Source organism: Filicampus tigris, chromosome 16 (assembly GCF_054856515.1).
Source record: "Filicampus tigris isolate MCC_2025a chromosome 16, RoL_Ftig_1.0, whole genome shotgun sequence".
NCBI classification, from domain to species: domain Eukaryota; kingdom Metazoa; phylum Chordata; class Actinopteri; order Syngnathiformes; family Syngnathidae; genus Filicampus; species Filicampus tigris.
In genome coordinates this window covers 10,308,186-10,332,500 of record NC_141232.1, presented here as the reverse complement: position 1 = coordinate 10,332,500, position 24,315 = coordinate 10,308,186, and the positions used below count along the sequence as shown (strand labels likewise).

At 41.8% G+C, this 24,315-nt stretch overlaps 3 protein-coding genes across 4 annotated transcripts in view; 2 read left to right on the top strand and 1 right to left on the bottom strand.

Moving 5' to 3' along the window:
- Nucleotides 1-35, bottom strand: part of gfer (growth factor, augmenter of liver regeneration (ERV1 homolog, S. cerevisiae)) — a 2,471-nt gene extending 2,436 nt beyond the window's left edge. Inside the window, exon 1 of the mRNA XM_086055940.1 lies at nucleotides 1-35. This exon is cut by the window's left edge and continues 445 nt beyond it. The gene's annotated coding sequence lies outside the window, so the exon portion shown is untranslated.
- A 1,325-nt stretch (nucleotides 36-1,360) lies between these two features.
- drg2 (developmentally regulated GTP binding protein 2) lies at nucleotides 1,361-4,901 on the top strand. Its single transcript, XM_086055441.1, has 14 exons — nucleotides 1,361-1,559; nucleotides 1,689-1,781; nucleotides 2,039-2,199; nucleotides 2,550-2,639; nucleotides 2,721-2,781; nucleotides 2,879-2,969; nucleotides 3,042-3,114; nucleotides 3,356-3,446; nucleotides 3,521-3,618; nucleotides 3,707-3,783; nucleotides 3,854-3,942; nucleotides 4,019-4,077; nucleotides 4,175-4,228; nucleotides 4,636-4,901. Exons 2-14 carry the CDS (start codon nucleotides 1,718-1,720, stop codon nucleotides 4,720-4,722), a joined length of 1,095 nt encoding a protein of 364 aa, XP_085911567.1. The 5' UTR covers nucleotides 1,361-1,559; nucleotides 1,689-1,717; the 3' UTR covers nucleotides 4,723-4,901.
- A 295-nt stretch (nucleotides 4,902-5,196) lies between these two features.
- myo15aa (myosin XVAa) overlaps nucleotides 5,197-24,315 on the top strand; it is a 36,761-nt gene continuing 17,642 nt past the window's right edge. The window contains exons 1-27 of one of the 2 annotated variants that reach the window (XM_086056284.1): nucleotides 5,197-5,420; nucleotides 7,764-7,906; nucleotides 16,777-16,859; nucleotides 17,024-17,087; nucleotides 17,198-17,307; nucleotides 17,407-17,481; nucleotides 18,186-18,276; nucleotides 18,655-18,758; nucleotides 18,859-18,922; nucleotides 19,015-19,128; nucleotides 19,235-19,396; nucleotides 19,663-19,776; nucleotides 20,432-20,490; nucleotides 20,726-20,849; nucleotides 20,954-21,049; nucleotides 21,139-21,270; nucleotides 21,361-21,486; nucleotides 21,733-21,810; nucleotides 21,963-22,120; nucleotides 22,191-22,236; nucleotides 22,317-22,441; nucleotides 22,542-22,659; nucleotides 22,783-22,958; nucleotides 23,228-23,312; nucleotides 23,429-23,482; nucleotides 23,558-23,639; nucleotides 23,727-23,863. In XM_086056284.1, the coding sequence (XP_085912410.1) occupies nucleotides 16,777-16,859; nucleotides 17,024-17,087; nucleotides 17,198-17,307; nucleotides 17,407-17,481; nucleotides 18,186-18,276; nucleotides 18,655-18,758; nucleotides 18,859-18,922; nucleotides 19,015-19,128; nucleotides 19,235-19,396; nucleotides 19,663-19,776; nucleotides 20,432-20,490; nucleotides 20,726-20,849; nucleotides 20,954-21,049; nucleotides 21,139-21,270; nucleotides 21,361-21,486; nucleotides 21,733-21,810; nucleotides 21,963-22,120; nucleotides 22,191-22,236; nucleotides 22,317-22,441; nucleotides 22,542-22,659; nucleotides 22,783-22,958; nucleotides 23,228-23,312; nucleotides 23,429-23,482; nucleotides 23,558-23,639; nucleotides 23,727-23,863 (2,577 nt within the window). In that variant the 5' untranslated portion in view covers nucleotides 5,197-5,420; nucleotides 7,764-7,906. Of the gene's footprint in view, nucleotides 5,421-7,763; nucleotides 7,907-12,378; nucleotides 16,621-16,776; nucleotides 16,860-17,023; nucleotides 17,088-17,197; nucleotides 17,308-17,406; nucleotides 17,482-18,185; nucleotides 18,277-18,654; nucleotides 18,759-18,858; nucleotides 18,923-19,014; nucleotides 19,129-19,234; nucleotides 19,397-19,662; nucleotides 19,777-20,431; nucleotides 20,491-20,725; nucleotides 20,850-20,953; nucleotides 21,050-21,138; nucleotides 21,271-21,360; nucleotides 21,487-21,732; nucleotides 21,811-21,962; nucleotides 22,121-22,190; nucleotides 22,237-22,316; nucleotides 22,442-22,541; nucleotides 22,660-22,782; nucleotides 22,959-23,227; nucleotides 23,313-23,428; nucleotides 23,483-23,557; nucleotides 23,640-23,726; nucleotides 23,864-24,315 lie in introns of those variants that run through there. The other variant, XM_086056283.1, reaches the window with a different exon arrangement.

Here is a 24,315-nt window from a genome sequence, read left to right as displayed (position 1 = left end):
TATATATCTATACATTAGTAAACACTACCATCTAGTGGTTTAAAAAGGAACATCAAGGGGCAATTGTTCATACAATGACGGTGCAGCGAAGCCGTGTCATGTCATCTTCCAAACCGCTTATCTTGTTCAGCAGGGGCCACCAACTCCGGTTCTCGAGGGCACCTGTCCTGCAGGTTTTCAATCCCTCCGTGCTGTAACACACCTGTTAAAATGATCAGCCCATCAGCAAGCTCTTGAGAAGCCTGATAATGATCCTGATCATTTTAACAGGTGTGTTACAACAGGGAGAGATTGAAAACCTGCATGACTCCTGCCCTCGAGGACCGGAGTTGGTGACACCTGCTCAATGGGCGAAAGGCAGACTACACCCCGAACTGGTCGCCAGCCAGTCACAGGGAACATACACAGACGTTACTGAGCGGGAACCGATCCTACGCTCCCCACACACAACTCAGGCATGTGTACCGCTGCGAAGCCTTATCTCCTGGCCTAAACACTATCAGAAGCACCGATTTACAGTTTATTTCTGGTTTGGGCAAAGTATGGCCACACATAGCTCGCTCTGTTCTTTAGTCGGGCCCACTGAGTGTTTAGAATGTCAAGAGTCATGTAATAGTTATTCAAATTCCATGGGTACAATTTTCAAATTATGTCGGAGCAGCATCAATCTTGTCACATCACAAAATTAAGTGCAAAGATGTGGATGGCTTTGACATAATAGAAATATCGTATTGCTTACACACACACACAATAATAACAGTGGAGTGAAAGAAATCAATACAGCTAAAATATTAGTTAAAAAAAGATTTAGTTATCATTGTATTGTATTGTATTTACAGTACACTGTAGACCAAGCAGTGGGCAAAATATGGTCGACGGGCCACACATGCTCCACTCCGATCTTTTATACTGCTCAGAGAGCATAATTAACATGATCAAGAGTGTTGCATTGCCCCCCCAAAAGGTATGAATTTAATGTATGCATGTGTGCATGTATGTATGAGTCGCTGATGATGTAGTGGTACACTCGCTTCGACCATGTCAGGGTGTAGGCCTCCTTTCGCCCAAAGTCAGCTGGGATAGGCTCCAGCACCTCTCCGTGACCCCGTACAGGCTAAGGGGTGTGAGAGATGACTTTTTTGTTTGTTTGTTTGTTTTTCATTCATTTATCTCGCCAAATGCGATTTTGCAACTATCCACTGTAATAATATACATAAAGGCATTAGTTATGGTGATAACGATCTTGTTTTGTTTGTTTATTTATTTACTTTCTTCTCATCTACAAACGATCTGATCCATTTGTCTGTTCATAAATGTACCCCCTCTGTCTTCCAGTAGTTCACACTCCCCACACAAGGTGGCAGTATTGCGCCTTCTATGTCCATGGCCAATGACGTTGTAAATGAAGAAGTATTGCCCCCAGTTGTACTAGGCTGCCAGGTTTTGGTTATCGTGAGCATGCCGAGCAGTGGAGCTTTTGTTGAAGTGTAAACGTGTATTATTGCAGCCTTGTAAGCTGTAGACGCCACACGCCGTGAATGCGGATCCTCATTTAAACTGTGGGTTTGAGTTATCGTCCTCTTAAATTTTGTTTTCTGACTGTTACAATGTATTTTCGTCGCTTTATAGCGGTTTGGCTAGCCAAGCTAGATTGACACGTTTTTGTATGGGTTTTCTTCATTTGACAGTGTAACTGCAGCCCGGCTGAAGTGACATTATGGGGATTTTGGAGAAAATCTCCGAAATAGAGAGAGAAATCGCTCGGACGCAGAAAAACAAAGGTAACGTTGGAGCAAGTGGCGATTGTACTGCTAGCAATGAGCATAATGGAAGAACTTTGGAGTGTTTTATGAAAGTGGCATGCCATTGTAAAACCTGCCTTGAAAACAATAAAATATTTTGTATCACGTGCTATTTAATCAAAGCGATATATTTAACAGTTAGCTTTAGCCTCGTCTGTTTCCATTCCAACAAGTGAACATGACACATACAGAATAACAGTGCTGGTCTGTGGTGATTTAGTTCCTGTCTTCCACAGCAACTGAGTACCATCTGGGCTTGCTGAAGGCCAAGTTAGCAAAATACAGATCTCAGCTGCTGGAGCCCTCCAAGTCGGCGGGAGCCAAAGGTGAAGGCTTCGATGTTATGAAATCTGGAGATGCACGCGTTGCACTTATTGGTTTCCCCTCAGTGGGTAAGGTATGTCCTCATTTTGGTGATGGAGTTTCGGTTCCTTATGAAAATCTGATCCCTGGTGAGAAGCTTTTCTTTAACTTTGTGAAACTATACTACTAGTTTTGCATAAAATGCTCCGATCCCACACAAATAGACTGGCACTTTCTGCATAGGACCATGTGGGCTGTGTGGAAATACTTTAAGGGGATGTAACATTTCTAGGCAATTGCAAATTATGCTTTTCAAAATGATGATTGACTCTCGGGCGGAGGCGGCCGATGTCCGGCAAGCACCAAGTTTACCTGAGACACGTCTTCTGCTTCTACTTGTTTCCATTAAATATTGGGAAAGTAACACACTTTTGTGTGCTACAGTCCACTTTCCTCAGCTTGATGACATCAACTGCCAGTGAAGCCGCTTCATACGAATTCACCACCCTCACCTGCATACCAGGTGTCATTGAGGTACACTCATTCATATCACTACACATCTTAAGTGTTATCATGGCTCTTATTCCGCTCACACTTGTATGTATTTCTACATAGTACAAAGGGGCCAACATCCAGTTGCTGGACTTGCCAGGAATCATTGAGGGCGCCTCCCAAGGTCTGCTTAATCATGTCTGCTGAGTGAGCAACTGTAATCCATCTCATCAGACTTTCCCAGTGTGGATGATGATTGTGTAATTTTGATACACTGAAAGGTAAGGGAAGGGGTCGTCAGGTCATTGCAGTCGCCAGGACAGCAGATGTTGTGATCATGATGCTGGATGCCACCAAAGGGGATGTCCAGAGGTGAGTGGTCCAAAGTTGTTTTTTGTGTTTGTCATGTCCAGACTGTAGCCATGATGTTTCTTTTCTCTTAAGAGCACTTTTAGAAAAAGAGTTGGAGTCGGTGGGCATTAGGCTTAACAGGGAAAAACCCAATATATATTTCAAGGTAAGCCATTTTTCTCATTCCCACTCCAATTCACACGTAACCTCTATTAATCTGTGCTGTACTAAAATGAACCATTAAATAAGCATTGTCAATTGTTTGGATTGTCTCTAGAAGCACATTTTTCCCAATGCTTTGGTCAAGTTTTGAATTGCTCGACATCGAAAGCTTTTGGCTACAGAGGCTCCACTCTTCTGTATCCAAATGGGCAAACGTAAAGTGTTATATATATTATTTTTGACAGCAAAAGAAAGGCGGTGGTCTCTCCTACAACTCCACAGTACCTCTAACCCACTGCTCGGAGAAGCTCATTCAGCTCATCCTTCACGAATATAGTATCCTTCACAAGCAGGAAAGCAGAAAAGCAAATGAGCATCTGATGCGCTTGTTTTCTTTGACCGGCCGTCAGAAATCTTTAACGCAGAAGTCCTCTTCAGGGAGGACAGCACGCCGGATGAGTTCATTGATGTCATCGTCGGGAACAGAGTTTACATGCCTTGTCTATATGTACGTTTTTTTTTTTCATTATTTGTTTTGAGTTGCTGTTCATATGTGTTTTTTAATGTCCTTGTATTGGTCTATGTGTATCAACCAGGTGTACAATAAGGTGGATCAAATCTGTATTGAGGAGGTGGACCGCCTGGCTCGCAGACCTCACAGTGTTGTCATCAGGTCGGCCATTTTCCCGGGTGCTGTTGTGTGTGTCGGTTTACCGATTAACTAACTGCTCTTCTCCTATTAGTTGTGGGATGAAACTCAACCTGGATTACCTTCTAGAGACGCTGTGGGAATACTTGTCTTTGATTTGCATTTTTACCAAGAAAAGAGGAGGTAGCGTATACACACATACTGTCTAGATCCTCTCTGCAGTCATTGACATCAAGTTGTGTTTGTCTCACCCCATCAGAGCGCCCAGACTTCGGTGATGCCATTATCATGAGAAGAGGAGCAAGTGTAGAACATGTGGTCAGTAAATTCTCAGCACACGTGCTGCATGGAGCCACGTCATCTCGTACTGAAGGGTGTTGGGTTGACTTAAGGCCAACTTTGTGTTTGTTTTTAGTGCCATCGCATTCACAGAACTTTAGCGAGCCAGTTCAAGTATGCTCTGGTTTGGGTAAGTTGTTACATTAGTTATTATCTCCTAAAAGAGTTATTGTATCATAAACAAAATCAGGATAAAATGTACAGGACAAGTCTGTAGCGTTTCATTGGAAATGATGTTCCTCATCTTTATTTTCTTTTGTGTTTATACTTTTCAATTGACTTGGAGTTTTAGTATTTGGTAACTATAGTAAATATAAAACAATTTAAAGGTTTTCAAATTCTCTGTAAATTGCTTCGATGAAAAGGAAAACATTTTGTTGCACTCGCTTCTAAAATGTTGAATTAGGAATTGAGTGTTATATAGCCTGAATTTCAGCAAGCACATTTTATATGTAGTAAGTAATTCTCCTAATTAGATCCAATTCAAGACTTGTATCAAGCGAGTTCCCCATAATCAAATGTTGCGCCTGTTTGCAGGGTACCAGCACAAAGTACAGTCCCCAGAGGGTGGGCCTGACGCACATCATGGAGCACGAGGATGTCATCCAGATCGTCAAGAAGTAAAAAGACTGGTCTGCAATGGAAGTGCACCCACAAATCGCTTTATATTACTTTTAACAAAAAAAACAAAGCAGTTCTGAGTTGGGCTAAAGTTGATTCATTTCCCTTTTAATTCCATGACTAAATTCACTGACAATGAGAGATGGGATGAAGAAAGAATAAAGTCCACATTAGTTTACAACCAAAAAGTCCTCGTTTGTTTTATTCTCTAAACATCTCACAAGATCAGTTTACACTAGCAATTGTCTCCCTGCATACTTGCTCACTTCTCACTAAGCAGCAGGTAAGTGTCCCAGACCTTTGAACCCTTCCCTCCCACCCTTCCTCTCCCTTGGCCTCCGTCCCGACCACCCCGCTGCTTGTCTTTTTTTTGTTGTTGTTTTAAACCCCTAAGCCAGTGTACATGCTTCTCAAACACACATGCACACGCACGCACACGCGCACACACAGAAGCCCACAAGCACAATGGCAGCATTAAAAATTGAGCAGCATCTCTTGGATGAAGAGGAAGAGAAGTGGGGATACACTTTGCCAAAGAGAGAGGGGCTTTTGGAGTCCCCTCTGTCTTCTTAAAATGATCCAATTAAAGATGTCTTCATCATGTGTAGTAGTAGCGAGCCATGGATCGAGAGCTTTGGAATAACCTGAGTGGGAAGAGAGGAATGATAGACGGATGACTGCCGGTGGAAGAGGAGAAACAGGTACAGTGGACTGAGTGCGCATTGTGTGAGTGGAGCAGACACTTGATGCTACTTGAACGCTGTGTGTCTGCGTATGGTGGCAGCGAACACAGGCTAGGCTAATTGTGCTCGTTCATAAGCCTTCTCATCACAGTTTCGTCGCAGAGTGTAAAACCTTAAGGTTCATTTCAGTAAATACTACTTAGATACAATGGACGCAACGGTTTTGCCTTTATAGCCTGTTCTTGTCAGTAATAGGAAAAGTGAATGTCATGAAGGTGTAGACATGTCTCTTGTGTAGTACAAGGGTGGGAAAGGTATGATCCATCTGCCCCTTTTGTACAATCAGAACAAGTTTGCGCAGCCCCAGTGTGGTATGACACTAATAACAGATTAGTATTGTGTTTGCACTGTCTTTGAGTAATGTCAGCACATTGCACAAAGTGTAAAAATGTGAATCATACCTCTCAAGGTTTCGAATTAAAAAAAAAAAAAAAAAAAAGCTTTCAGTAAAACCATTTTGTCCAGCGATTTTAGACCACAAGACAATTAAACTGGGCACATTTTCTCCCTACACTAGATATTTAGCTTCTTTTAAATACCCGTTCCTCACTGTGATATATATTCAGGCACAGTATGTTTTTGTTAGTTTTTTCTTAATTTAATAAATGGATGAATACCTGGACTGGAAATGAGGAAACAATATTTTGCTCCAATCTCAAGGCTGCTTGCAACATCTAGCATTATGCACATACGATATTCCCTTTAGAACAGTGGGTAAGCATGTATTGATTATGCATCATTTTGTACATTAAGAAAATAGAAAACAAATAAAGTACAAATACTTGAAAGAATATCTTTCTTTATCATATTGTACAACTTATTACCCTTTCCTGCTGAATATACCCATCCAGATCAAATAAATTCACAATAATGAAGCTAATAAAATAACTTCAACCACTGTCACAGTCCACCTTTCATGGCAACGATCCGCATTTCACCAAAAGAGGGCAGTGCTGTATTCATTCGGTTGCTCTGCTATGTTTAAAGCTCACTTGTTTCTCGCCTTTGTAGTTTTAGTTAATTCGGTTTTTGCAAAGTCAAGTTGATTTACATAGCCCGTAATCACAAAATATTTCCCCCCCCTTTGCGGACAAATATTAATGACATCCCTCTAAATGTATCCGATGTTGAGGCCACTGAGTGTATATTATTACTAAGGAAAGAAGTGGTTTGAAATGTCCCAGTTTAGTGTCGCATACAATGTCAGATCATCCTTGTTTGTGTATTATTCGAGAAGAGCACGTTCTTATCACATCACTGTTTACACAGTGCAAACGTGGATGTTTGCAGACATATAGCGACGCTCTGAACAAACACATTAATATCAGCCTGTTTACTCACCTTTAGTTACAAACTATAGTAGGTTTACTGGAGTCAGACAGGGTTTGAAAGTGGCACACATTATGAAATCACCCTTGAAGCACAACAATATTTTTTTCCAATCAATAGTTGCAAGAAGAAAAATATCTGAACCTTTTGGAATGACCTAGTTATTCCTAATGAAATGTGATTAGTCACAACAATAGACAAACATCAGTTTTGTAAGCCTCTCTGGCTTAATAAGTGTTAGTAATTCTTCATTGTGCATATTCTGAAAGCTCTTTTGTGCAACCCATCTTTCACATCAGGCAACGCTTAATAGCAAACTCAAAATGGGTGTATTTTTTAAAGGGCGGGGCAGCTTTAACGAACACCTCCAGTCTCATCCCTTTACTTTTTTCCACCCAGCACGGTGAATTTTTCCATGGTGTGTCCAATGAAAACGCTTTTTTTTTTTTTTTTCTTCCCTTTCCCAGCTATGTGTACTATGGAGGCACAATCATCCATCCACTGTTTGTGTGTCTATTGTCTGTATTTGTGTGGCACAACCCTTGACATCCCACATTTATTGTGACATTTTGACCTGGTGTGTGTGTGGGTGCATGTGTACAAGAGGGATGTCTTTTTGCTGAAAGTGTATGTGGTGCACTGATAAGCACACACAAGCGCCTTACAACCTGCCGTCAGGGGGGTTTCACTTCAGGCTTTGACATTGGCAACCAGTGAGGGATGATGATAGGCTAGCTTGGTGTGTGTGTGTTATCCCACCTATCAACACACAATAGGTCTGTCCAGTTGTTTGCCCAGGCTACACACACAATAAGTGAAGCATGTTTACTAAATGTAATATTGTGCCTCGAATGTACAGACCGTACCACATATATTGTATAGCATTGTATATATTTTGCAAATAGGCATTTGTTCTAGGAACGCTCATGCAATCCACAAAACCTTTTCCTCTGTGTGTGTGTGTTTGTTTAGTGAGCTATAAAACGTGAGCAGATGTACAAGAGTATATCTCTGAGGTCCAGACAGAGAAGACAGTGTGTGTGTGGACACAGCAAATGCTTCGATGGATATTGGTGCACTATGACTCGTGACTGTGACTCAAACTAAGCAGGGAGGTAAGTCAAGATCATGTTTTGTTGTTGTTGTTGATTTTTCATGATTTTATAAAAATAGAGTATAAAAAGGATGGGAGATGGATGAATGGGTGGCTGGAAGGTCTCATATTTTCTTTCATCTAATTTGCCACTTCTGCATCCACGTACACAAAAATTGTGATATTTTGATGTCAATATCAGTGTGAGACAGTATGTTAAGACCCTAATGCCCTTCCCAAAATTTTTAGTCAAGTGGCTTTCATAAGTCATTCTGGTTGTAATAATTAAGTTAAATGGCATGAACATTTTTAAGGACTTGTGTTAGATACATTTGCCATTCTCGTTGTTTATATATGAGGAAAACCATTCATATCCTTAACAATTTTGAAGAAACACAGCCTTTTGCACCATTCAAGACCTGGGCACAAGCTCCAAAGCATTACTAAATTGTTTTTCATTTAATATGCATTCATTTAAAACATATGTTAATAATCTTTGACATGGAACGTTTTGTCCAAATGCAATGAAAATAATTATGTCCATCTCTGGTTTGTTACTTTTTTGTTACTAAAAAAAAAAAAAAAACCACAATATTTTTCAACTGTAGATTCTAGGTCAGAAGCAAGTGAAACTATCTCACTTATTAACAAATTGACTCAGTTTAATGACAAAACAGCAGGTTGTGATGGGCAGTCAACTAACCACTAGGTGGCATCACCGCTTCTACATTATCACTTAGGCATCTGTCCCTTTTAAATAATGATATATTTTTTGGGTAGTTCCTGTAATGCACTTCCATATTTCTTCCTTCTATATTTAATTAATATTATAGGAGTAATTATTGCAAACCATTGCTTGGGCTTGTGCACAGTCCAGATGAAATGCAATTTAATGCTTTTTTTCCCCCTACACTTTTAGAAAATGTATTGTCTCACATGATCTTAATTGTTTAATGTCGTCCTTTTCAAATGGGGGGCGGGGGGTTAGGGGTGCGATGTCAAGGGGGACACGTGTGACCTCAAGGAACATCTATTTTTTTTTGCCGTACTAGAATCTAGTGTAATTACACATCCACTACAGTAGGTGGCAGTGGCGCTCTCATTGTTCGAGAGTGTGCAAGGAGTATTAGCTCCTCTGCAGAGGTGTATTTTCAACAATTTTTCAGACAAATGATACTTTTACAGTTGGGGGAGGCTGCAAAAGATTTTATTCGTCCAAATAATTGATATGCACTGGTTTAATGAACCATAGCTGGCATTCTCCTCATAATCTGGCATAGTCTGCCATCAGTTTGTGAATGTCAGGTCAACAAAATCAGCACACCACATTGCCCGACACCACTTCTCAACTACATCTCTTTGTAAAGCTCTTTATCTTACTTGGATGCCTGGTGACCTTTTCTGTTTAGGTGTGCGTGTTTTGAGTGTGCATATGCCTGCACTCTTTCATGGTCACTGCTTCTTGGGATATGTGATCCAGATTTCAAGATTGTACCTCACTGTAGGTCCTCTCTGGACGGTTATCTCTTTTAAAGCATGTTCACTTGTTAGCAAACGTAAAGTTTGTCATGAGTGTGTATAGTTTTTGTATTATTTTTCAATAATTCCCCGTACTGTAGTTCATATTTCTTTTCCCTTTAACTGACACTCAGCACACAGAAAATTTTAATTTTGAACGAAGACCAGGGGCTTCAACTCGAAGAGCTCAAAGATTACTTGTATTAGTGTATTCATTATGCATTTTTCATTATTGCTCATTGTCTTTGCTGATTTTCAGAGATAAATTAGCATGTTACAAGATGAATTCATTTGACCATACAGTAATTAGCTCTTTCCTTTTATTAGCTATCTACCCTCCATCTGCTCTGTGTTATCTGGCTGTTAACCCCTGACACTTGCCCGCATGTATAATATGTCGGTCGGGGAGCGTGCCAGGGTGGGAGGTGATGCTTTGTGATATATTTAGAGCGGCCAGCAGTGAATATTTTATCTGCGCTGTGTAGGCAGAACACAGTGGCAGTCATCAAACATTCATATCTGCCACTGAGATGACCTCCTTGAATATCAGTCCATCATCAATGAATTAACATCATGCAGCTTTCAATTAAAAAAACAAACATTGTAGTAAGGAACAACTCATACGATGTTTTGGGATGGGAGTCAAGCCAGGCTAAAAAAATACTTATTTTTCGTTTCTACTTTATGTGGACCTTAATGTACGTGATTGTTGATTATGTTGGCATTAGTGGAAATGTTAAAATTTCCACGTTGGACAAATAGTGGGGGATCTATTGTCAAGATAGTGATTACACTTTCATTTCCAGGAGAAATATGGTGTAAATTAAGGGATTAAACTGGATGGAGTGCATAATCAGGTAGCCATAAACAAGCGGAACCCCCAAGCAAAGTTTGCAACATTGATGACGGTGAATGTTTTTGTAAAGAAGAGACTGAGCAACGAGGTGTTTCTTCTCAATGTCCGCCACTGGGACTACAGGTGTTTGTGTTTTGACTCTGTGTGGCTTTGCCTCTCAGACACAATTTAGCAACAGCTCAGCTAGGCTGCATTATTCATACACAAGCGAGTCCACAGATAGTGTTACCCTGAGACAGTATAGCGGGTACATTAAGGTGGCCTTTGCAACAGAGGATACATGCCACACTCTCACAGAGATACTGTCAGAATGATCATATGATGACATCAAATTAGGATTAAGTCGCAGTAACCAGAGCGAGTTACAAAAGGCAGCAGGAGGTCACAAAGCTGTGATAGTGGGTGAGCAAAAGCGCAAAAGCGCACAAACGCTCACTCTCGGACAAAGAGCAGCATACCCTTCGAGCGCCAAGATAAACTCCGCTATCAGTTCACTTCGCTGAGGGAGCGTCACGACAAAGTTTGCAGCCAAGATGAGGATTCACTTCAGGACTCACAGGACACAATGACAATGGGAGCCACACAAAGGACTACACGTACTCCGTTACTAGGCCTTTTATTCTCTGTGTGACCCTGCGAATTTACTTGCGTGACGTACGAAAATCAAACAAGGACCGGGAACTTATTTTCTTCTGGACGCTACATTTGTGACGATTCAGGGGACCAAAGGCAAGAAATTTGTATAACAGGCAGAAGTAAAATATTTTCATCATAGAACATTTATATTTAATGAGCAACCATTTGCATTATTTAAACTTAACTGACTTCCAAAGAAATGTTTCAGATTATTTTATAAAATATAGAAATGAATTATTTTTTCTAAGCCTTGACAACATGTTTAAGTGAACATCGATGGATAAGCAAAGTCAATATTTGGATCCAGGACTGAAGGACCATGGTTTGTTTTTTTGTCTCAGCCTTGACTGAATGTTTTACAGTGCGCAGTGTTTCTGGAGTGAAACTTCATCAAATCTAAGAAAACAAGAAATGATGAGAGGAGGCTGTCTTGACACCAAGCAATTTAATCACAGTGTGGCTACTTTTCCCTACTAGCTGACATTATGCCATCCAAGAAAGCTGACTCAAAATCGGTTGCCAAGAAAAGCAAGTCACATGAGACAACGAAGGGAGCAAAGGACACGAAAAAGGCAGGGAAGGATGACAAAAAACGAGCAAAGAAGTTGGAGGAAGCAGCCAAGGGAAAGGGGAAGGACCATGCTAAAAAACGTAAGGGAAATAAACCTGTCAGTGAGTCAGAGGAGGAATCTGAGGAAGAAGAAGAGAAGTTGAGGAGTGAGGAAGAAGATAGTGATGAGAGTGAAGGAGTGGTGGCTAAGGTGTCAGCTCCTCTTGATCTAAATATAGGTAAAGCAGTTGTTAAAAATGCCTATAAAGTGACAGCTGTAAAGGGTCCTCAGCCTTCCCCAAGTGATTCACCTTCACTGGATGATGAGGATGAGGTGCTAGACAATGGGAAACCTCAAGTAAGGAAAGGGATGAATGCAATCAACCTGAAAAATATGAGTGATATCCAAATCAAGGGTGCCTCAAAAGTCATGATGGGCTTTGCTGCAGAGGAACAGAAGAAAAACATAGCTGTAGGAAAGTTACAGAAGACGGCGGATGCCAAGAGTCATCTCCGAGGGGCCTCTAAAGTCATCAGCAGCCTCACAGGTAAGGCCTCTCCATTTAGTTTCCCGACCAAAGAAAAGCAGTCAGAGAAACCTCAACCAAAGAGGAGCCTTAAAAGCACATCAACTCTTTTTATACCTCTCTCTAAGAAAAAGGAGAAGCCACCTGCTTCTGGTAAACCTCTTCTAAGCACCACCAAATTTTTAAATGGATTTAGGCCTAAATCCACCTCTGAGGAGCCAAAGCCAGGTCCGTCGGGGTTCCAGCTTTTAAAAGGAATTGCGCCTAAAGACACCTCTGATGAACAAAAGGCCAGTCTGTTGGCTTCCACCATAGTCAATAAAAAAGAGAACAGTCAAGGAAAATCAACTCCTCCTCCTCCTCCCAAAAAGTCGTTGAACTTGTCCAGTTTAGGAGGGACGGGGAGTATGGCTACAGAGGCGAAGGGATTAGGAGCAAAGTTCAAAGGCATGTTTGGCAAAAAGAAAGTCGGATTAAGGTTCAAGACAAAAGGATGGATGTTAGCGAGGATAGCTGCTGCCACCAATTGGTTGATTGGGGGATTGCCAAGTTCTAAGGGAAGAGGTCGGCTTGGGGCATGGGCACAGCATCAAGGACGAAAACGACTGTCTTTTGGAAACGGAAACACTAGATCGCCACGGTACTACGACTACCCTTCTGATTATGATGACGATGAGTATGGATCTGAGGAGCATTATGGGCAGACAGAGGACGTTGGATACTATGATGATGATGATGAGTGGGAAAATGAATATGGTTACTATGATGATGATGGAAACTTTTATCCTGATGAGGAGTTTTATGACGATAGTGATGTGGATTACTACACTTACCCGTATGAAGAGTTTGAAGATAATTGTAATGAAGAGGTGGAGTATTACTATGGTGACGATGGAAAGCTCTATGCCATTGTGCAAGAGCCATTTGGTTACTCTGGCAATGCCATGGAGACTATCTACAATCCATATGAGTCTGAGGTGTACACAGATTCTTATTTTGATCATAATATGGGTTATGACTATGGGTTGTCAGAGCACTATGGTATGGTGAATGCTGGTTATGGTTCTCTCCCAGCCTTACCTCAATATCGAGATTCAACACAAGGATATTTGGATGTTGCTGGATTTCATTTCCCTCACCATCAATCATTTAAAGTTGATGGTCGGCTGGCTCCAACAGAAACAGAACATCTTTACAGACAGGAGCAAATCCCTTTTGTGAATTCTACTCCTGAGCAGTTCAGAGTTCCCAGGCCTCAGGTTAGATTATTTGGAAAAGAAAGACTGAATGTAGAAACCTTGCCACCACCACCACAACCCCCTTCCACTCCCATAATTTCATCTCCACATCTTGGTTTTGACCTGATAAATAATGAGCAGCACCTTCCGACTTCCATCCCAGCACAGCCCCACTTCCCAACATCTGTTAATCACCAGCAAACCCCCATCGTACCGTATTCACAAACAGCTGAGATCATTCAACATGAGCACATGCAACTAAACCATCCTACTTACCTTCCGCTGGCCACTTCCCCTCATCACTTGCCAGCATTTTCTTTACCACCGTTTGCCACCCAGGTGAATAAACCATCTTACCCTCAAGACCCACCAATGTTTCAAATGGAGCAAATGCCATCAACAGTCCCACATATACAAACACAGAACATTTCATTGATGCATCCTCCGTCATATCCCCAACTGGCCTCATCAAAACCAGTGCACGGCATCAAACCTCCCCCATTACAGAGGCCAGCAATGTCACCACCAAATGTTATGGACTTTCAACCACACATTCAGCCGAGCCACTTTCCCCCTCACTTCCACAGAAGTGACTTGACATACCAATCTCGAATTACAAACCAAACGCCAGCCTCACCACAGAGACTACCAAACCCTTATGCTTCACCACAGTTCCATGAAAATAGAGTGTCCTTTACTGCTCAACCACCCGTTACAGCTGAGATGGCTGGAATTGGGCTTCAAAGGGTTCAGTCCCAATCCCCACTTCCAAGTCCCATAAATACACCAAGAGGATCTGTGAGGAAAGGAGAGGGTCGGCCACCTGATCCAGGAATTTCTCTCAGACAACAACCCCGTCCAAATGCATCCCCTCTTCTGTCTTCCAGGGTACAAAGTAGACAACGAAGATCCCAAGTGAGTAGATCGCCTTCTCCACCTCCATTATCTTTTCCAAGAGAAAGAGCTCCTCTATCCGAACGTGCTGAGTCTCCCCATCAAACTGTTCAGCCTACCCCCATCCATCATCCTCTCTCTCCTTCTCAGTCACATAACACCAGGCAGCACCGCCCCAACCACTCTTCTACTCACAAGTTTAGAGGTGTCTCAGGAAGCCCAAGTCAAGTTCGTATGGGGTCTGTGAAAACCTCTGCAGTGAAGGCCTACCCAAGAAGACGAAGTAGACATGGACCCCCAGTTACTCAACATGTAGCTCCATTCAGGAATGATGTAGTTGGAGTCCCAATGTTAGCAAGGAAAGGTTCTCAGTCAAGGGACTCAAAACCTCAAGTGGGCTTCCAAAGACCTGTTGGAAGGGGACAGCCACTGGTACGTATGCCCAGAAATCAGTCCTCTCCTTTATTCAGAACACCTCCTCCAAGGCCTTTGGTGTCTCGGCAGCCTTCATTGAAACAGGCTAGCTCTTTTTCTCCTCAACCATTTAGGAATGGGCTCCATAATGGACTGCAATCTCACCAACCATTTCAGGAATCATCTACCATACCTTTAGCTGCTCCTAAGAACCATGGATTTTATTCACATGCCTCCCTACCCCGTAGGACTAAGAGTTCTCCGACTGTAGGAGCTACATCTTTTCACTCTCCAGTTCCTTATCCGATACCACCACCAGGTACTCCTTCACCCTCTCAGAGTGTGAAACAGTTTAGCTACATAGCTAGTGAGCCAGGCACATCTTCACTTGTAACAAATTTGTCTCAAAACCTTGAATCTGTAGGTACCCCATTTCCCCTCTATCAACGTCCCTTTTCTCTACCTTATACTACCCACCACACACCCCAAACACAACAGGAATTTTACTCTCACTCATCTGCTGGTGAGATTGTGGGTGAAGCCCAGAATGGCCAAGAGGTGAGTCAAAATGCCCCTCCAGGTCAGTCCATAGCTTTGATGCAGGACTCTAACCTGCACTCTTCTCCCCTCCAGCCCAATGCCAACTTGGATACAACTTTTCTTTCAAATACCCATTCAGCAGTTCCTGGTCCCTCATTGACTGCATCACCCTCATGTTTATCCTCTGCTATGCATAATACCCAGCTACGTAACAAGTCTTTTACCTCACCCCTTCAGCAACAACTCTCTCCGATGGCTGTTAGAGTCAACTCCTCACTTCTCTCTGGACTTCAGACCTCACAAATCCAAGGATCAATGCCCTCAGTCGACACCTTAACAATGCCCCAAAATCATGTTGAAACGCAATTTACCATTGTTGATGGAGTTGATGGTGCTAGTGGAGCAAATCAGTCATCCCCTCTTCTCGCCAATGCTGTGCAGAACCCACATTTTCATCGGGCTTCCTATCAACTACCTGATGGCACTATTATAAACCAAAGTGAACCTGCTGAATTATCTTCCGTACAGTCCCTTTCCTCCCCTGTGTTGTCCTCTACCCTTTTTAATAACCATTTGCAGCAAAGCACATATCGCTTACCCAGTGGCATGCTAGGGAGCACTTCGGAGGCCGAATTGGCAACCATCCCTGCACCACCTATGCTTTCTTCTGCATTACTTAATACCAAAGTTAGGAAGCCTATTTACAAACTGCCTGATGGTACTTCAGTTTTGAGAACTAAGCCATCATCTGAGACTGTTACAGCCTCCTCTCCTATGCTGTCTTCTGCACTTCTAAATGCTAATGCCCTAAAGACCACTTATCGACTGCCAAAAAGTTCAATTAAAATTCAACCGAGGGAAACGATGGAGAATCCTGAAAGCACAACCCCAATGATACCTAGTACGGAGATCAATTCTAATCTTAATGAGGCACAATCTCATCTTTCAGAGGGTTCATCGCATACAATTCAAGCTTCAACATCAATGGCCACTGGGCCTGTCCTTTCTGGTGCCTTGCTGAACACTAACATTCGTGGTGCTGCTTACAGACTCTCAAGCCCATCACTACTGAGAGAGACTGCTCCTACAGTGGCTCCATGTGTTGACCTCTCCAATGCTTTGTCAAAAAGCGCTGACATTCGCAAGGCAAAATTCCATCGATCTGACAGTAATATCATGCCTGGACTAAGTACCACTCATACCCCACAGCCCCACTCTTTGGATCTTTCTGGTACCTTAAAGAACCCAGTCCTTCAAGGGGCCTCTTATCGCCTCCCTTCCACATGTGCTGTAGTTTCACCCCATGTCCAGGATTCTGTTCCTGAAAAGCACTGGGCTCATGGCTCCGAAGTTAAACTTCTGGACCTGCAGCAAGACATGGATGTATGGGGTGCAGAGAAAATATTACCTCACGGGACAGTACAAAACCTCAATAAGTGGTCTGTGTATGGAGATGAGAACTTAATTGACCACCAGCACTTGATGACTCAGCAAAACAGTCCTAAACCAGGGGTGTGTAATCTCAGCAGGGAAGGGGAACCTCAGGGTCCATGGTTTGACAAGGTAAGTGCTCTTGACAGCTCATATACTGTAAATTTATAATTACTGTATGTGTATTGAAGGTCTTTCAGAACAAAACATATGATGAGAATCTTTTTCGCGACTAATGCTTTATAAAAGAATGATTTATCCCCCCTGTGCTTGCGATTGTTATTTCAGATGTACGCAATTAGAAGCCAGCCCACAGTAGCGCACAGGGAGCAACGAGAGGAAGATGGCGTTGAAGACATGACACAGCTTGAGTAACAATTTTTTGTACAGTACTTAAAAAAAATCCTAACTCAGTAATGTAAGGAAAAGGCAGAGCACTCTTAAATGCAGCCCTAGAAACAAAAATAAAATGGTACAGTTGAAAATATGTTCTATATTTACAATCATCTCTTCTAATTGCTTCGTCTTTCATTAGGGAGCTGCATGACAATGCTGTTCTTCTTAATTTAAAAACAAGGTTTGGACGGAGTCTTATTTATGTAAGTGTCACATTCATTTATTTTGACATCGTATGTTGTATTCAAAACATCAAGAATTTCTGCGTTTGTATTATTACGAGTCACTTGTTTTTTTTTTCTTTACTTCACAGACCTATATAGGTAGTATTCTGGTTTCTGTGAACCCTTATAAAATGCATAACATCTATGGGACGGACATGGTGCTGCAGTACAAGGGTCACGCCCTCGGCGAGAACCCTCCGTAAGTAATTGTTTCAACTGGTTCATAAGGGGATTGGAATCAGTACATGCAACAGAATATTTCGTCCTCTTGCCAAAGTGACATGTCTTTCTTCCTCAGACATTTGTTTGCTATAGCAAACGCTGCTTATTCCAAAATGATGGATGCCAAACATAATCAGGTCATAATTATCAGGTAAGACAACACTCATCTCACAAATAAACTATTTGTATCATTTGTTTTTGTTTTCTTTAATGTACATAGCAATATGATATGGACTATTGCAGCACAATTATATAAAGTATGTGTATAATGTACTAGCGATTAGGTCGTATCATCAGATGAAACTCTTTTCAATAATGTATGCATAAGATTGTGTTGGACTAATGAAGTGTTTGCTTCACTGAACAAGAGTAATACCTTTCCAACACCATCAAACAACTTTGGGATGATCTTGAACAGGGATTGTGTCAGGCTCGGGTATAACACCATTCCCCTGTAGTTTTTTTTTAGAAAATTCTCCTTTATTAATTGCAAGTATATCTGTTATCTACCTATGCCAGTAATGCATATTTACAGGCAAAACAATAAATGCTCATCCACTAGATGGCAGAAGATACAATATCCTGTTTATCCACAGATTGCCATTCATAATGGCTCCCTGCTAGTATATACGATTTGGGTTCATTAAACAGTCCCAGAATTCACACTCAGTGAATTTGTGAGTAAATTGAGACAAGAGCCCTCATTATTTCAGTATTCATATGATTGGGATGGTTGGTGGTGTGCCATGAGATACTTCAATGTAAAATGGGTGCTTTGGCTCGATCAACATCGGGAAACACTGGAGTGTATTATGCTGAGCATGGCAGTTACTGTGTGTTATGTTTTTTTTCCAGTGGGGAGAGCGGCTCTGGGAAAACAGAGGCCACCAAACTTGTCCTTCGCTACCTTGTAGCTTTACATCACACTTGTAATCTTGCCCAACAGGTATGCATGCATACTGTGACGCGTGCACACACCGACGCACACACATTAATCCTAATTTGAACGATGACTAATGTCCTTGTGTGTATTTTCTTTCACTCTGGGCACAGATTGAGGTAGTATATGGTTCTGTGCATGATTTGTCAAACCCATCTTCACTTGCCATTAGCATCATGTTTGCTGTGTTTTGCTGTGCTGTGCAACATCATGCATTGACACAGAGACATCATGTGCTTGTATGTCAAAATATTCATATCCAATAATTGTAATTATTGGAAAAGCTTAAGTTAAACAATGGTGATGAAATATATACATTTTTTTTGACATCTTTATCATTCAGCTGTGAGATGTTGAAATGCTGTGTCTTTGAATGGCTGTTAGATACTTGAGGCTGCTCCTCTGCTTGAGTCGTTTGGAAATGCCAAAACTGTACGGAATGATAACTCCAGTCGCTTCGGGAAACACATGGAGGTCTTTATGGAGGGGTGAGTATGACAGTTCTGCAAATGTATTTTGGTCTCAACACCCTGCAGCTACCTTTTCGTACACTCTAACTCTTCTTTTCCTCAATTCTTCTGCCTATAGTGGTGTGATCAGTGGTGCCATAACTTCTCAATACCTTCTGGAAAAGTCTCGCATTGTCTTCCAGGTAATGCAAGCAGATATACTGTACATCATCTGTGACTTCGTTTCATAGCGTATTAAAGGAGGTGTTTAAGGTAACGTTTGTTTTCTTTTCAGGCCAAAGATGAAAGAAACTATCATATCTTCTATGAGATGCTGGCAGGTCTTCCTTCTGAGCAGAAGCAGACTTTCTATCTCCAGGAGCCCGAGACTTACTATTACCTCAACCAGGTGAGCGACACTTTGCTGGAGAGCTTCCTCAGGTTTCTTTAAGTTGTTAATAGAGCAAGATGTATAATATGATACATCATTATGTTCTCTCTTGTTTCCCATTCAGGGAGGGGATTGTGGGATTAGAGGAAAAGATGATGGCGAGGACTTCCGGCGTCTGCTTGCTGCCATGGAGATCCTCCACTTTACCCCAGACGACCAGTCGGCCATTTTCAGAGTTTTGTCTTCCATACTGCACCTGGGAAATGTCTACTTTGAGAAGTATCAGGTATTGTTTCCATACAGATTTTCATGCAACTGGATAATTTGACGTGAGGCTCACAGCTTCACTGCTGGGGTAACCAATGTAGTATAAGATGGTTCTCGATGTTCCAACTACTATAATAAATATATTTTTATCAATTAATATGTCACTGGCAGTGTCAGCTAAAACAGAGAGGCATCATTTTGTGAATGTGTACCCAATGAAATGTCCTCTTGGGGTATCACATTGTACAGTATTTCTAAAAGATGTCTCCTTCTCCTGCACTGTAGACTGACGGCCAGGAGGTGGCGACAGTGGTGAGCGCGCAAGAGATCAGAGTGGTAGCGGAACTGTTGCAGATCTCTCCAGAAGGCTTGCAGAAAGCCATCACTTACAAAGTCATGGTCAGTTTGAACGTGATTATTAAACTGAACACAGCTACATCCCAGTTATAAGAGGGTGTGCACACTTGTGTAATCACATGATTTCAATCGTGTATTTTTCTTCACCTCTCAGAAATATGTTTCTTTTCCAATTGAACTGCACAGGTATTCCATATATATATTAATATTATTTATTCATTAACTCTCTGAACTTGTCTGCCTCTTGTAACTGAATCACTGTGTACAACAGAATTGATGCATGTTAGCTAGCGTACTTGCTGATTATGTAACGACAGTAAGAGCTCTGCATTACCATTGATTAGGCAGGCCTATCACTGACACGAGATCTACTACTACTACTACTACTACTACTGCTATACACTTGAGTAATGTCAACTGTGGTTTGTTTACATATATGTTTTATTGGCCATTAAAAATAGTCCAGACATCCATTTGCTATACTGCTTGTCCTGTGGGTGAGCTGGAGCTCAATCATGACTTTGGGCAAAAGGCTTTACCATGGACTGGTTGCAAGCCAATGGCGCGTCACATATAGACAAACAACAATTCACACTCACACCTTGGAAGAATTTAGGGTATTCAGTGAACTTAACATGCACGTGTATATAGTTTAGTGTATTATGCAGCATAAATGGCTCATCTTCTGTTTTCACAGGAAACGATGAGAGACAAGATTTACACCCCACTGACTGTGGAAAGCGCTGTAGATGCCAGGTGATACATACTCATATGTCCAGTGTGCTTTTTTTCTTCCATTGTTATAGTAGCCCATCACATATGCATGAATGGCCAAAAACAGCAATGAGAGTGAGCCTGTATTTCGTTTCCAAACAAACTCATGTAATTCATTCCGGCACTAAAACCATTCTCAATCGGCCCCATCTTCTGTCTTATTTGTTACCTAAAATGTTCACTGTTTTATGTCATTGATGACTATTTTGTCTTGTAGGGATGCTGTTGCCAAGATCTTGTACTCGCTGCTCTTTCATTGGTTAACAGAGAGGGTCAACACTCAGGTGTATCCTCGCCAACACACTCTCTCCATCTCCATTCTGGACATTTATGGATTTGAGGTAAACTACTGTAATCTTCTCGAAAGCTGAGATTTTAGATGACAAGTCATCAATGACCAACTATGTGACTATCCCTTGTGTGTGGGTGTGTGTGGTAACAACAGGATCTGGCATACAACAGCTTTGAACAGTTGTGCATTAATTACGCCAACGAGTACCTGCAGTTCTTCTTTAATAAGGTCATTTTCAGGGAAGAACAGGCAAGTCGCTTGCACACGGCAAACAGCTAGGATAAAGGGAAGTATACATCCAAAATGTAAAACAAAGCATTTCTGTGATTCCCCTGCAGGAGGAGTACAGCAGGGAGCAAATTCCATGGCATGACATTGCATTTAATGACAACCAACCCTGCATTGACCTCATTGCCGCTAAGCCTCATGGTATTCTGAGAATCTTGGATGACCAGAGCTGTTTCCCACAGGTGAGCAAAGGGAAGCAATTATGCATACATACTGTATGCTTGACTTAAAAAGTAGTTATTCTGCAAGTTAGTTTTCTGATGTGTCCCTAGGCAACAGATCATACGTTTCTCCAAAAGTGTCACTATCACCATGGCAACAACCCATTGTATGTGAAGCCAAAGATGCCCCTTCCCGAGTTCACCATCAAGCATTTTGCTGGACGTGTCACCTATCAAGTACATTGATCTCAATCAGTTTGTAGACACACAATGGCACTCACTTCTTTGAGTGTATTTATACAATCTAGGAAGATTTAGCGCAATTAAAAAAAAAACCCTGCATTTACAAAAATAATCAGTGGGCAAATTAATTTTCAGTGGCTGCAAAATTAGGTTCGATACAATGTGGATAAAGTAGCATTCGCAATAATCGAGCATCCAAACAATACTGACAGGTGACGTGTTTTTGTTTCTCATGTTAAGGTTTACAAGTTCCTTGATAAAAACTATGATCAGGTCCGTCAAGATGTCCTGGACGTGTTCATTAAGAGCAGGAACAAGGTGAGGGAAACATCTTCAATTATATTTCACTGTGAGTTAAATGCTCATCAAACTGAACCAGACTCCCATCTGGTTGTGCATGACTGTGTCAACGCAAAGAAAATTCCCATCTTGTTCATGGTCAACTTCACTTCCAACTCGCCATGTTTTAGATGGTGTCGAACCTCTTCCTGGCTCACGCTGAGGTCCTGGGGCAGCAAAGAGGAGGTCATGAGAAGAAAAGCAGCACGGTCACCAGGAAATACCAAGCGTCCACCGTCAGCAGCAAGTTCCAGCAGTCCTTGCTGGAACTGGTGGACAAGATGGAGAGGTGAAATACACGGATAGATACCTAGATCAAGCTTAAATATCCTTATTTGTGTTATTCCATTCTATTACAGGTGCAATCCATTTTTTGTCCGCTGCATTAAGCCAAATAGCATGAAGGTAGAGTTTTAAAAAGATCCTCCTGCCGTTTACACAAACGCAGTCAGTAAATTCATGTTAACATGGACATTGGTGTTCAGAACGCAGGTGTGTTTGAAGACGACCTGGTCAAAGGTCAGCTGCTACACTCCGGCATCATGGAGACGATCAGGATCCGTAAAGAAGGATATCCAGTCAGGATGCCATTTTCTGTCTTCCTGTTCAGGTAAAACACTTTATCTTCTGATTTAGCCTTTAACCCTTTAACTGAAAATCCATCCAAGCACAGTTTGAATATCGCATTGATGTGTGTTTGTCTGGCATAGATATAAGTCCCTGGTGGGAATTCAGCAACTTCCATCAGCCAATGGTGACAGCTGTGTGCTGTTGCTCAATAAACTGTGTCCTCTCAAACCAGGAGACTACCATGTCGGGGTCACAAAGGTTTGCTCCTCCCGCTGGTCGAAGTGATTTTTTATTTTTTTTTAATATTCTATTCAGATTATTACATGCTAGGTTATCTCTCACAATGTGCATCACATGGTAACTTTGTTGCGTTTGTTGCAGTTATTTGTGAAGGAGGCCATCTACCAGCTGCTGGAGTGTAAACGGGAGCGCTGTCGCCAGCTCGCTGCGCTCACCCTGCAGCGTTACGCTCGCATGTACTTTGTCCGGAAACGCTACGTGGAACTCCGCAACATGATCATCAGGCTGCAGGCGCATTGCAGAGGCTTTCTTACGAGGTGGGCTACAAAACGCTAATCTCAAACCTGTTTTTTTATTAATAACTATTTACTGTATCACAGGGCAGATGGTGAGGGTGTGAGTGAGCCCAAAATAAAGAATATGGATGTGGGAACATTGTACTGTACATTTGTATCACAACAACTCTAGTCCCACTACTATTACCACTATTGCAGTCGTCATTTATGTACAGTAATAATTGCAGAAATTGCAGGCAGTTTTAGACTAATAAATTGGCTGATGCTCCTACACATGTCCTGTCTTTCAGAAGGCACTATGTGAAAATGAGGGACAGCCTGGTCCGGTTCCGGTCCCTTGTCCATTTTTATATCAGCCGGAAACGATATGTCAAGGTACACCAGTGCAGACTCGCTACGTGTGATATCAACCACAGGCAATATAGAAAAAATATTTCACATTCAAATGTCTTCCACTTGACATGTTTATGATTGTTGTGGTCTGCCTGCAGATGAAGTTGATGGCCCAGCGGAAAGCTGAGGAGGAGAGGAAGGAGAGAGAAATGGTAATACCACGATCACATTCCTCTGCACTCTATTACATTTGATTCCATTGTAGATCAAAGTATCTCTTATAACAGGAGCTGATGAAAAGAGAGGTGGTAAATGTCACACACTTGGTGATCCCTGCAGAGCTTGGCACTCTACTGCAAGCGGCAGGAGGTTTGTATGTTGTCTGTATAGATAGATTGCCGTCCAATACGGTGCTTGGTGACTGATGACTAATCCTGCCACTTTTCTGTCTGTCAGCCAGGCGAGAGTTGCACTCCGACTGCTTGGCTCTGCTTCAGGCTCCTCATATCCAAGAGTCCTCTTCCAGTCAGCTCACTCTGCCTCTGGACATCAACAACTACCCCTTCTATCGTTATGTGCTCAGCTACTTTAGAGTAAGATGTGCCGACATAATGTTTGGAGTAGACTAGCTTCAATCTGTCAAGTCTGTCAATTCATTATTCATAGGAGATGCCTTGGGTTTGGATTAGTACCAGGATGTTCATCCGTCATAGATCTCTGCCTGCATTTGCCTGAATTCCATCATCAAGATCAAGGCATTAGTCACTGAGATGTCACGTCAATGAATCTGAACTAAATTTTAATGAGTTTTTCCTTGGCAATGCCTTCCCTTCAAAGTAATGTGAATATTTGTTGGTTTGTCATAAACAAACAGCAATGAAAACATAACCTCTTTGAGGTATAGCAGTATATATGTGCACAATCTAACTCAAGATGGTATGTAATACTTACTAAAATGTCGAAACCGCTAAAATAGTTTTCATAATTCCAAACCAGTGTTATGTGAAATAATGCAGTACAGTAATTAGTAGAAAATTAGCCCGTT

Bases quoted from the DNA above. Each gene is read 5' to 3' on its own strand.
- drg2 (XM_086055441.1), top strand. From the start codon at position 1,718: ATGGGGATTTTGGAGAAAATCTCCGAAATAGAGAGAGAAATCGCTCGG. The intron at 2,782-2,878 runs GTCTGCTTAATC...ATACACTGAAAG, and splicing joins CATTGAGGGCGCCTCCCAAG to GTAAGGGAAGGGGTCGTCAG. The intron at 4,078-4,174 runs GTCAGTAAATTC...GTTTGTTTTTAG, and splicing joins GAGCAAGTGTAGAACATGTG to TGCCATCGCATTCACAGAAC.